The sequence below is a fragment of the Pollicipes pollicipes genome, unplaced genomic scaffold, assembly GCF_011947565.3.
Source record: "Pollicipes pollicipes isolate AB1234 unplaced genomic scaffold, Ppol_2.1 Scaffold_3087;HRSCAF=3621_pilon_pilon_pilon, whole genome shotgun sequence".
NCBI classification, from domain to species: domain Eukaryota; kingdom Metazoa; phylum Arthropoda; class Thecostraca; order Pollicipedomorpha; family Pollicipedidae; genus Pollicipes; species Pollicipes pollicipes.
Window position 1 is genome coordinate 1,030,982 of NW_023596225.1, and position 13,180 is coordinate 1,044,161.

The window sequence follows — 13,180 nt, forward strand, 5'->3', positions numbered from 1 at the left end:
ATGAGCCTTTAATCTTCAAATCACTACTTTTTCGATAGGAAAGAAATATTTTGTTTTCTCTTGGGCACTTCACTCTCGCTTGAAGCTGTTCGTGGTCGCCTGGGAACCAAAAGATGCCCATTTTTGTTGCGTTTTGTGTAAGAAACTGCGCCTTTTCAGGCAACTGTCTTCGTCTCTTGATTCTAAAAGATGGGTTGGCGCTTAGCCCCGTGCCCCCCTTTGCAAATGCCCCTGCTTAACAAGGTTCACTTACGAAGCACAATCAGATTAGCTTATGATTTCGTTTACTGACTCCAAGGTATTTTTGAAAACGCACCCTTTTCTAATTATATCAGTCAGAGCGGATTGCGCTAAGATTGCTTGCTTTATATCAATTCCTTCCCGTGTATGCCACAGCATGTCGTGTTTCAGTCTGACTTCGAAAAAGGTGACGTAAGCCGTCTACTAATCTGTGAAGCGAATTACAGGTGCAATGGCCATTGTTGATACTGTTTGATAAACTTTTGATGGCGCATTGGCCTGCATTTGTATTTCCTAACCATTTTTATGTCTCTTTCCAGCAGAGAATGGATTGGATTATGATTTATGCCCCTCCCCGGCCGAACCCAACAACAATTCACATTCATATTAAGTTTTAATTCCACAACACATTCATACTTGTGTAGTTTTGCAGTGCTGTATAGCGTAATTCTAAAACAGGCTGGCCTGACCATACGTAGCCGTTGCTCGCGCAGTAAAATTCAGCAATAGGCCCCCACACACAACACTTTTAAACGTTGACAAATTTCACATAAGGAAAGCAACACAAGGTATTGCTTCCACTGTCATACGAAGTTTCGCATGTTTAAAATAAATTCATGCTCTCCTCCACGCGAGTGCTTTTAGCCTGCGATGCCATGTAAGCCCGCTTTCGTTTTGAAATCGTACCCATTTAATTTGTCCCCTCTCCGGGTTCCGCCCACCTTTCCACCACTTTGCGGAGCACCCACGGGCGTCACCCAGCGGGGCACCGGTTCCGATAAAACGGGTTTACACGCAGAATATAAACATTGTTTGAAATGAATTTAGATGACATCATTGCACTGGCCACCCTAAAAACCCCTGTTGCTAGTTTTCATCGTCCTCGTAAGCATACTTTTACATTTTGCCCGGTCCAGGTAGGATGGTGTTTGGCCACAGACCGCGGACGGTCCCAGTAAGCTGCGTCTTACGAGCATGTGTGTGTGTGTGTGTGTGTGTGTGTGTGTGTGTGTGTGGTGTGTGTGTGTGGTATATGTGTGTGTGTGTGTGTGTGTGTGTGTGTGTGTGTGTGTGTGTGTGTGTGTGTGTGTGTGTGTGTGTGTGTGTGTGTGGTGTGTGTGTGTGTGTGGTGTGGTGTGTGTGTGTGTGTGTGTGTGTGTGTGTGGTGTGTGTGTGTGTGTGTGTGTGTGGTGTGTGTGTGTGTGTGTGTGTGTGTGTGTGTGTGTGTGTGTGTGTGTGGTGTGTGTGTGTGTGTGTGTGTGTGTGTGTGTGTGTGTGTGTGTGTGTGTGTGTGTGTGTGTTGGTGTGTGTGGGTGTGTGTGTGTGTGTGTGTGTGTGTGTGTGTGTGGTGTGTGTGTGTGTGTGAGTTTATTTGATTAGGATGTGGAAAAAATGACAACAAAACAGCATTCGCCGTGTCTTAAGTGCGTGCCACCCCAGGTATTGTCTCAATTTGTCTGTCGATGTTCTGATGAGGCTCCTGTCAGTTTAGTCGCTCGGTTTTTGCTTTTCTTGTTGTTCGTGATGTGATGCAATGTGCATGTCAAAAACGGTGTCACGACAGCCGAAACGATGTCTTATACAAGTTTTGTATAAGCTACCGAATGCGCTGCGACGTATGTGCTTAGCTAGGGCAGAAAGTTAACTTCTGGCTGTTTTTATGACGGTATTTCAATGCCCCTGCGGTGCGCACGGCGGCGAGCAGTGGCCCTTTACATACCGAGCGGCGCCTCTCATATATGAGCTGCCTGTGGATGTTGGACGGTTAAATTCAACAAGTTTAAGCCCGCTGTCAGGTCCTTTTTGTGGAAGAGGGTAGCCCCATTTTGTTTGTGCGTGCATCTGTTTGTGTGCTGTTATCCCTTAATACTTTCTGTTTTTTTGACATGCCGCTTTATCCCTCCGACTAATGACACGCAAAAGCCACGTATGTATGTAGGGTATCAGCTGACGTCAAATGCAATACATGTGATGTCTCAGAACTGTAGATGAAGTAAGTCCGACGTATTTCGGTGCTTTGGTGCTTGGGTGCTTGGGTACACCGTTCTGATATGGGGCAGCTGCATCATGGCTGCCAGCGCACTTAAAGGCCTGCCCGGAAACATAACTTTTGCTCTCGATGCCCATTGTGACAGCCTGTATGTAGAATTCCAGCATGTGCTCTTCAGCTATTCCGGTTGTGGGTTGTACGCTGGGGCGAATTGGGCTGCAATAAGCTTGTCGACACTCATGCTGCAGACGTATTCTAGTTATTCTGGCCAGGCTCTCTTTGGTTTAGACCGTGCCACAACCCACGGGTGTCTTCCAGACGTCAATGAGTTTTTCATGTTTGATCTTAACCTTGTGAAATGCGTAGTATCTATCAGTGTCCTTTTAGCTTGATCAATTAATCGATATGATCTGGGATACGCTCAGGTCTTTCCACTTGGCAATCGCACAATCTATGCTACTTGGTGCGATCAATTTGAGCGATTTCTATCATAGTCGGACAGGACTGTAGTTTGATGCTCTTCCAAGTTCATCACATCACAAACGTCGATTTTTTGTGAGAACCCTGGCCGCTAGTGTTGAGTTGGGCCCCTCAATGTTGGCTTGGCCCCCCAATGTTTTGACTAGAATGCTGCAAAAATCATAGGTAAAAGGTGACTCACACAAAGGCTATCTTTTTTTTGGCCTTTCTGCGTAGTGGCGTTGGCAGGGGTGCAGTTTGATGCACGCAACCTCAAATTATTTCCTCCAATGATATGTGCCTTCAAATAGTTGTGTCAGACCCTTTTATCTATGACGTGTTTTTCCCCGTCAAACATAGCCACACACACTTATTCCTGCAAACTCAACATAATACTGACGTCACTGATCCACTGGTCTCGTGGAGACTTTAATGCCGAACGTCATTTGGTCTGCTTCCCATGCAAGGCTATGAAGCCAACATTGTTTTTTATTCTCGAAGCCCAGCTTTCTTCACTGTTTGGTCTCAAGAGGAAAACAAAAATCGGGTGTGAGGATGCTATTTTTTGTGCGGCATCGTTACTTCAAGACATAAGTTCAGATATGAATTGGGTGTGCAATACATAAAATGCAGCGAACAAAATCCCTGCGGCACATCAGCAGTCAAGCGCTTGGGGATAAAAGGTGGGATGAATAGGGTGGGAATAAGCTGCTCCCCTGACACATCCAAATGTGATGCTATTTTGGATGCGGGAGGGGATCTTCGATATGGCTACCAGACATAATACTGTACTGCTGATACTGCTAAGCACGCCACACACATGACACAGACGCTCCATTGCCGCAGCGACAAAGCTAAAGTCTGGTTGCACAACTACAACGCATTACCAATTTTTGTATTGTTACGTTACTTGCATATCATGCTCAATTGTGTATCATCTCCAACAAATCGTTCGCGTTATCGTCGCCCTCCCCGGCGCCCGCCCTCCCGCCAGCTCGGCGCTGCCATCCGGAGGCCAGGTGGCCCCATGACTGCCGCCCTCACAGCTGTTTTTCAATGTCAGTGCTACCATCGCCGACCGGTGGTCGCGCTTCTGACCCACTTACACACACACACACACTCACACTCACACACACACACGCACAGACGTGCACACGCACTGACATACCTACACACAGACATACGCACACGTGTCTGGTGGGACAGGCAACAGCCGCGTGGCGGCTGGACGCCGGGAGGACGCCCGCCAGAGAAGGCCGGCCGACCTTGGTGACGGGGGCCCTCCGAGAGCCGACCGGAAGACCCGGTGCGGATGTAAGCCGGAACACTCGGGTCACGGTGTCCCGCGCCGCCAGTCGAGCGGAGACCGAGCGGTACAGCGGGTCACGGCGTCCCGCACCGCCAGTCGAGCGGAGACCGGACGGTAGAGCGGGTCACGGTGTCCCGCGCCGCCAGTCGAGCGGAGACCGGACGGTAGAGCGGGTCACGGTGTCCCGCACCGCCAGTCGAGCGGAGACCGGACGGTAGAGCGGGTCACGGTGTCCCGCGCCGCCAGTCGAGCGGAGACCGGACGGTAGAGCGGGTCACGGTGTCCCGCGCCGCCAGTCGAGCGGAGACCGGACGGTACAGCGGGTCACGGCGTCCCGCACCGCCAGTCGAGCAGAGACCAGACGGTAGAGCGAGACGCCAGCGAGAGAGCTCGGACGCCGCGGCCGAGCGATGCCCGTGCTTCACCTGCAAGGGACGACATGTCGGCGAATAGGTAGGCGACAGTGCAGTGTTTGCCACCCGTGATCGGTCTGAAATCGCACCCACCCGGGCGTTAGCGCTCAGGTTTGTTGTGCAAACACCTTGAGTTTGTTGCTGGGTAAAAATATGGTCTAGTGACCTCAGATTTTGCAACTTTGCGTCCGCCTTGTTAAAATTATGAGACAGCGCAGGTCGCCGTACTCCTCGTGGAATAACCAGGAAAATGGAGAGAAAGATGCATCGATATTTTCGCTACATGCCTTTATCGAAAAAAACGACATGTAGCCCATAGAATCTCGATAATGACATGCAGCCGAAGTATACACATATCTATCTTTTCCATGCCCTGATTGCTATATGAGGAATAAGGCTATTAGCACCGTCTTATCAGAATGCATAATGTTCTTCGCGAATGCGCCTATCAACTTACGAAGGTTGAAATTGCATGCAATTCGTAAGCGCGAGACCGAGCAACAGTGCAGAATGCTCAGTCCTCGATGACCAGATTGTTAGGTGAATCGTGCAGCCCATAAACCATACGCTGTACGTGTCCATACAGCAGCCGGCCGCCGCGGCCGGGCCAGGCCACCTGTACAGCCCATAGACCAAACGCTGTACGTACCCATATAGCGGCCAGCCGCACTATACGCTGTACGTGTCCATACAGCAGCCGGCCGCCGCGGCCGGGTCAGGCCTCCTGCACAGCCCATGAACCATACGCTGTACGTGTCCATATAGCAGTCGGCCGCCGCGGCTGGGGTCAGGTCACCTTACACCTGTGTCGCGCCTCAGGGGACGGGCTCGGATGGAGCCGGCACGTGGCAACAGACAAGGCTCACTTCACCGCAGCCGCCGGCCAGAGCAGGGCCGGCTCGATCACCGACAAGTGTGAGTTGTCAGTCGAAGGCAGGCGACGCGGCGTGGCCGTCCCAAACCTCTTGATTTCGCCAGCGAATAATTTAGCGATGGTTTGTTTGTTGCGACTTAACGTATGCGCTTCTCCTTCCGTGCTGGTTGTATGAGTGTGCATGACGACTGAACTCATGCGGGACGTGACATGCTGGTGGGTGGGACTGTATCACTCCTACCGTTTATCTATTGTGACGGGCCTGGAGTTTGGCGTCACAGGTCACAAGCCACAGCCCAGGTCACAAGCAGTCCCCAGCTGTGTCCACGCGTGTTGACAGCCGAAAGCATCAATCTTAGGCCGGCGCGCCGCGTCGCGGGAGCTGCGTCACGTGCTCCGCGCAGGGGAGACGCAAACGTCAACTGTCGCCGTCAGTCTCGGCAGCTTTGGTCTCGCTGTTTTATGCAGACGTTTGTGTTTCCAAGCATGGTAAAACTATCGACGGCGTGGCCTATCATAAAGAAAAACGGTGCTGCCACGCTGTGCTGCAAGGTTCTCTGCTCTCAGGTGACACCGGCGCGATGCGTTTTAAAGGAGACGCCATCTGATTCCCTTGCACTGTCAGCTCCGGCTTTCGGTGAACGCTGATGCCACCTTTTATATGCAGGTCAGCTGAGTCCGTACGCTCGGCTGATGGACCAGCTGTGCTCTGACGAGCGGCTGGCACAGGAGCGCGCCGCCGGCACGAGAGTCGGCCTCTACCGCCTCTACGGAGACCTGGGCACGGGCAACTTTTCTCGGGTCAAACTCGCTGTGCACCAGCTCACGGCAGGTAAGGGTCAAACTGGCTGTGCACCAGCTCACTCTTGGTAATAATCACACCGGCTGTCCACCAGCTCAATCCAGGTGATGATCATACCGGCTGTCCACCAGCTCAATCCAGGTGATGATCATACCGGCTGTACACCAGCTCACTCCAGATGATAATCACACCGGCTGTGCACCAGTTCAATCCAGGTGATTATCACACCGGCTGTCCACCAGCTCAATCCAGGTGATGATCATACCGGCTGTGCACCAGCTCAATTCAGGCGAGGACCATACCGGCTGTGCACCACCTCACCCAAGGCAAGGATCACACCGTGTATGCACCAGCTTACGTTAGGTGATAATCACACCGGCTGTGCGCCAGCTTACGTCAGGTGATCATCACACCGGCTGTGCACCAGCCCACTCCAGATGATGATCACCTTGGCTGTGCACCACTTCATGCCAGGGGATGATTGTGCCGGCTGTGTGCCAGTCCACGGTATGTAAGGGTGAAATTTTATGTACACCAGCCCACGGCAACTAAGGCTTGGACCGGCTGCGCAAGAGATTGTGTGAAATTCAGCCGTGTCATGTAACCATGCTGTTTCCACCTTAGGCCAGTGTGTCTCAATATTGTCTGTGTGTGCATATCATTCGGTGTCTAATGATAGTTTTATATGTTCTCAAAAACGCGAATCTGTATTCATTGGGTGTCCCGTCTTAACAACTTACATCGGATTGGTTCTTACCATGTTTGCTCCAGTCATTCATAATTAGGTTCGAAACCGAACAAATAATAACTTGAGGTATAAAATTGATATCAACCATGCAAGTGGGCTATTGCTGTCCAATACTGATATCACGAAAACTCTGTGCCGTTACCACGTCCTCACACGCGCACGCGCGCTGTGATTGAGGGGGGGGGGTAATTTGACCACCCCAAAGTGATTTCAGAATACTTCCGAACGGCGCGGCGTAAGCGCGCCAAACTTGCTACAGCTGTAGGTAATTGCATAACCAAATTTTTATGTATACAACGGTGACATGCCTTGTGAGATCGCTGACCTATGACAGGTCAAATTCAGGCAACAGACATAATCGAAGGCAATCGTTCCTCGTTCCTCGGGAGTTGTTCGATACAATTTGACGGTGGGGTGCTAGAGCAAGTTGTGCAAGTTTAAAATTTGTTTTTTTGAGACAGCTGAACAATAAGAATTAGGATAACGAATGCTTCCACTGACCTAGGGTCAGATCTAAATGTCAGACCAGGGTAAAAACCAAAGCGCTTTATAGTTTGAGAACGTATTCTGTGGGATATTTTCATATTCATTTTGAATTCCTTGATTACGGAACAAAAGGGCATGACATGTGATTTCACAAGCAGTCAAAAGTAAAATACAAATTTTAGCTGGGAGTGTAGAGCAAAATTTTAGTAAAAAAACGTGCACAGCTCCCTTTCCAGCCGGGGTATTTTCTCTAGGATTTCTCCTCATGGTGAGATAGATGCGCAAGCTCATGGTAGAACATGATACGGACACTTAGTCTAATGACTTGCTTGCTAACCAAACGTGTCACTGAGGATCTCTTGACACAGTTCTTCAGTCCCGTTCATGGTAAGGGGAAGAGAGGGGGTGCAACGCAGGATAAAAAGCCTGTTTCTCTATTGATCCTAAAAAGCTGAATCCTAGACACTGCGTTAGTGCTGCAAGCTCTGCAACTGATACTGCGTCCATGCCGCAAGTTATGCAGCCAATACTGCAAACACTCTTTTATACCAAATATGGTACAGAAACTTAATAGTTAAAAGAGAACAAAAAATCGGGGATAGACATCACGTTAAAGACATAATCACAGTCTGAGAACAGTACCAGGCATAGTTATTCGCCGACGATGTGACTAATCTTCTTAGCTCTACGTCAACATCATGCGAATACCGTTCTGAGAGCTGGGCGTGTTTGTCACGTTCTCCGGTATCCGTCCAAACATAAAAAACTCAGGCGATCTGGTTATGACGTATAGAAAGTACTGCTATAAACTTGTAGCCTCATGCGCAGTTGAATTAACAAAAATAGGTGTATTAGCGCTTGTTTTTCAGGACGACTGAAGTAACATGCGGCACGACAATCGCGGGAATCTAGATATATTGCCATTCGAGCATGAAATGTACATTATTTGGCTCTAGCTAGGAAAGTCACTGTTGTTTAGTCACTTCTCGTATCAAAACTAACACGTTTGTTCAAATCATCGCCTCATTCCTATTATTTTCAAAAGCTGAGAGCTGATGTTTCGTTTGATCGGAAACAGAAAATGGATATGATTGAAAGGAAAATAGTGCCAAGCCTCCATTTAAGGGAGGATTATGATGATCTTAGAATTTCACATTGTTGCCCTGCAGGCGGCTTGTGCCAGGAGACAGATAATATCGACACATAAACAAGACTATCTCTTCCGGAAAACGCAGTATCGTTGCGTAACGTTACCAGCACGATGAAAATATCGGGAATAAGTTCGGATGCCTGTGCTGCAGCCCTTTGCACTCCGGGTATCCACAGACCGCGTGGCCGTGAAAATCGTCGATAAAGCAAAGCTGGATTACAAGACCCACGCCATGTTGGCTGAGGAGATCGAGAACATGGAGCGGCTTCATCATCCGCACATAGTAAGGTGAGACTCTGGCAGCCACGCTGTCCAGTCAGCACCAGCTCCCCGACCTCACATGCTGTCCTGAACGATTCGCGAGTCTGATTTTGCATCAGGTCGCTGCGGTCAGCGCCGTGACCGGGCGGGTAGGGCGTGTGATGGGGCGCTCCGCGTGACTCCCGCTGCGGTCAGCGCCGTGACCTGGCGTGAAGGGCGTGTGATGGGGCGCTCCGCGTGACTCCCGCTGCGGTCAGCGCCGTGACCGGGCGGGTAGGGCGTGTGACGGAGCGCTCCGCGTGACTCCCGCTGCGGTCAGCGCCGTGACCTGGCGGGAAGGGCGTGTGACGGAGCGCTCCGCGTGACTCCCGCTGCGGTCAGCGCCGTGACCGGGCGGATAGGGCGTGTGATGGGGCGCTCCGCGTGACTCCCGCTGCGGTCAGCGCCGTGACCTGGCGTGAAGGGCGTGTGATGGGGCGCTCCGCGTGACTCCCGCTGCGGTCAGCGCCGTGACCGGGCGGGTAGGGCGTGTGACGGAGCGCTCCGCGTGACTCCCGCTGCGGTCAGCGCCGTGACCTGGCGGGAAGGTCGTGTGACGGAGCGCTCCGCGTGACTCCCGCTGCGGTCAGCGCCGTGACCGGGCGGGTAGGGCGTGTGATAGGGCGGTCCGCGTGACTCCCGCTGCGGTCAGCGCCGTGACCGGACGGGTAGGGCGTGTGATGGGGCGGTCCGCGTGACTCCCGCTGCGGTCAGCGCCGTGACCGGGCGGGTAGGGCGTGTGAGGGGGCGCTCCGCGTGACTCCCGCTGCGCCAACACTGCGAGCCCTGTGTGATGCTGTTGACGCGTGGTCAATGATGGAAGGACCGCTTACATACTAACCATAGCGCGCGCAGTTTTGGGTGCCGGGTTTCAGGCGCAAGCCGTGTGCAGGTCTCGAACGGCAAACAGCTTGCATTGAGTTGCGTAACTCAGGCGATAGATATGTGCAATATTTATGCCCACTGGCAAGGCGCCCTGCGAAACTGGGCACAGCGTGAGCCAATCAGGACCTGACCCAAAGTTGGCCGTACCCGAGTTATATATACATTAGGACACTTCTGGGAGATGCTCGAAACTGTGTATCTCATGTGTAGCCTATTTGCAAAGCAAACATCACGCATTATGCACATCACCAACGCACGCTATTTGGCATACCACCCTGTTACTTGGAAAAATGATGGAACATCACCAGATATCATTTAAAATGCACTGTGTACAGCTGACTCAGTAAGGATTACAAGTGTCTTCAGGTCACAGATTTCTGAACCAGGGCTGCAAACCAGTGGACCGATACCAGAACAAGCGGAAAGAAGCGCAGAGCGTGACCGACGATCCTTTTATGATTTGTATATTCCTACCCATCAGGCCAATTCTGAAGCCTTGCACCTTCGTTAATGATTATGCGGGCCAGGTCGTGGGTGTGATGAAGAAAAACTTACTGTTTGGTAGACTAAAGCCCAGTTGTAGTAACTGCAGCACCACGAGCAATAATCGGTGTCTTTCAATTGTGCTGAATGTTCAACTCCCTACGACAGTTACTCAGTTGAAGGGTTGACTAAAGCATATTGATGTCTTGATGTGGCTGTCATGTACTTTCAGCGTGTAATTGAAGGATTTTCGCCCACCACGTTAAGTGCGTGATAGCTGTCAGGACAAGTCGGCATCCGTGGTCTACGCCATGCCGACCTCCTAATGACCGTGACACAGTAATGACGCGTGCCGTGGTCTGGGCGTCATCTCTCGCAGTTCGTCTGCCTAGAAGCTGAACGCGCAACAGTTTCTATCCGTGACCTTCAGTGGGCCATTTCTTGATGGCCCAGATTAGGGGTTGCGGCAAGCAAATGTTCTGAGTTGTGCTTTTGCATTTTGGATTGTGCCTTGGTCACTGCTGCGTGAAGGCAGGTGGATAGGAGAGCTCTTAGTCTTTTCCGTGAGCGGCGGGGGTACAAAACATCCCATCCAGGACGTACCATGAATGAACTTCGAATTATAGGGCTGTCTTCAGCGGTTCCTATAAACATACAATTTACTGTAAAATGAGCCGCTCACGCGTTTCAAAAATAACAAGAGCAACGATAGAAAATCGGGTAAAAGCCAGGCAAACAAAAAGGCAGACAAGAAATAGTTGGAATGCCAGGAACTACAAGGTTGCCTTCGTCCCGACAACACCGACGACTTTTCGAGCCAAAAGTTAGACAATGACTCTCTAAGATACAAGGTGGGCCAAGACAGTGAGGGGCCCGAAGGCCGTCTACGCAATCCACAAGTTCTCCAACAATGGGGAGAATCACTCCTGTTGGTGGTCGTGGAGCGACGTGGCATAACACGTTAACAATCCCGTATTGCTCGGCTAACGGGCTGGTGCAAACATATCACGTGATTCCCAGTACTCAGGCGGTGGGCTCACGCGCCAAACCATACTTAGCGCGACCCCTGCTCCGATACCACCATTCAAGCCAGCCAGTCGGTTGGCCAGGCTAAGCGCACTGGCCGAGCCGCCCGCAGCAGCCACGGCCACTGCGGCGTCAGCGCGAGCGACGCCCTGTGTGGCAGGCTGTACGAGGTGCTGGAGACGCCGCAGCGGTACCACCTGGTGCTGGAGTACGCCGCCGGTGGTAACCTGCACCAGCTCATCACCGCCGAGGGCAGACTGGGCGACAGACGGGCCCGCGCCCTGGCCGTCCAGCTGGTGTCGGCCCTCCAGCACATGGTGAGACAGTGGCACGTGCACAGCACGCGCTGACCTCGAACGTGCTGGGTGACACTCGACGAGAGTGCACCGCTGTTTCTTGCGCGCTGAATTCCCATTCTGTAGGTGATTAGAAGGTGCTTGAGTCCATTACATGAAACACTGTGCTTGTTGCGTATTGCATGGCGAGACGGCTGAGTCCATGCCAACATAGCGTCGCCGGTATAACACACAGCTGCGTGGTGTCCACTGCAGACACCTCACATGGTGACGAGATGACAGCGGGGCAACACATGGTGAGTCATTAGCAGTGCACACGTGCTAAGAAAACATTCACAGTGCAGCAGAGACCGTGACATGTCAGCAGTACATCAGATGGTGAGACTAGGCCATCCGTGTAGCACGTGACGTGCTGGTGTCAGATGAAGTGGACAGTATCGTCAGACCAGAGCCGCTGTCGCCAGTCTTCCAAAATAGCCAGAGGCGGGTTCCTAGGGCACCTGGCGTACGGTAAAGTATCGTAGCTGGCATGCACCATCATACGACAGCCACCTCGCACCAGCTTGTGGTGAGGTCCCGAAGTTCTTTTCTGTCAGCGCCCTGGAGTGTCAACAGCAGAAACAACCGCATCTAGCTTGCGAAGGCTGCCAGTCTCACACAGTTTACAAATGTGGTTTTGTTCATAAATGCGGTCCCTGTTCTCAGGCGAGTCTCGAGTAGTAGATACCAGCCCGGTGCTGCATTGTCTCGTTACGCCTTTAGCGAACAGCTCATGCCGACGGTCGGAGCTCGGCCAGTGGTTCCGTTCACTTTCATTGGTTTTTCTTCCGCACCGCCAGCACGACCAGAACCTCGTACACCGCGACGTCAAAGCCGACAACGTGTTCCTTACGCGACGCGGCCGCGCCAAGCTGGGTGACCTGGGCTTCAGCACGCGCGTCACCAGCGCCACCCAGCAGCTGACGTCGTTCTGCGGCTCGCCGCCGTACGCCGCGCCCGAGCTGCTGGAGGCGGCCAGCTACACCGGCCCCGCCGTCGACATGTGGGCTCTGGGCGTGCTGCTGTTCTTCGCGCTGGCCGGTGCGCTGCCGTTCGCGGCGGCCACGCTGCCGGAGCTGCGGCGTCAGGTGCTGGCCGGCCGTCATCGCTGGCCGGAAGCGGCGGCGCCAGTCGAGCCGGCGCGCCGTCTGGTGGCGGGCCTGCTGCGCCGCCGGCCTGCTCTGCGCCTCTCGGCCGCCGCCGCCGGACGCTGCGCCTGGCTGGCCGGCGAGGTGCCGCCGGCCGCCGGCCGCCGCCTGGCCGTCGAGCCGGCGGCCGGCGGCGCGCACGACGCGGCACGGCGGCGGCTGGCGCAGCTCGGCCTGCCGCCGGAGACACTGGCGGCGCACAGGCACCGCACCGCCCGCAGTCCCGTGGTGGGCGTGTACCGGATCGTGCTACACCGTCTGATGCGGGCTGAGGAGGGCGAGGAGTCCGACGCGGACTCGCCAGCTGCCCACCTGAAGACACTACCCGGGAGGGTCAAAGGCTGCGTCATCGCCTGAAGTCTCATGCCATTCATGAACAGGGTGATGTGTGCGTATGCTATGCCGCTCATGTAATCTATCAGCATTAATACATTTTCTGTGTCGCTATTATGAACGATTGAGGCTGAGGTATGCCAGCTCGGTGTGAAAGACAAACCGTCATTGGCTTTAGTGTTCCGTGATGCGATTTGTG

The 13,180-nt window shown here is 53.0% G+C and overlaps 1 protein-coding gene across 1 annotated transcript; it reads left to right on the forward strand.

Moving 5' to 3' along the window:
• Positions 1 to 3,716: 3,716 nt before the first annotated feature.
• Positions 3,717 to 13,005, forward strand: LOC119114921 (serine/threonine-protein kinase NIM1-like). The gene is made up of 7 exons (XM_037238979.1): positions 3,717 to 3,747; positions 5,231 to 5,326; positions 5,953 to 6,117; positions 8,648 to 8,759; positions 11,326 to 11,482; positions 12,301 to 12,395; positions 12,870 to 13,005. The coding sequence occupies exons 1-7, from the start codon at positions 3,717 to 3,719 to the stop codon at positions 13,003 to 13,005; spliced, it is 792 nt and encodes a 263-aa protein (XP_037094874.1).
• The last annotated feature ends 175 nt before the right edge of the window (positions 13,006 to 13,180 follow it).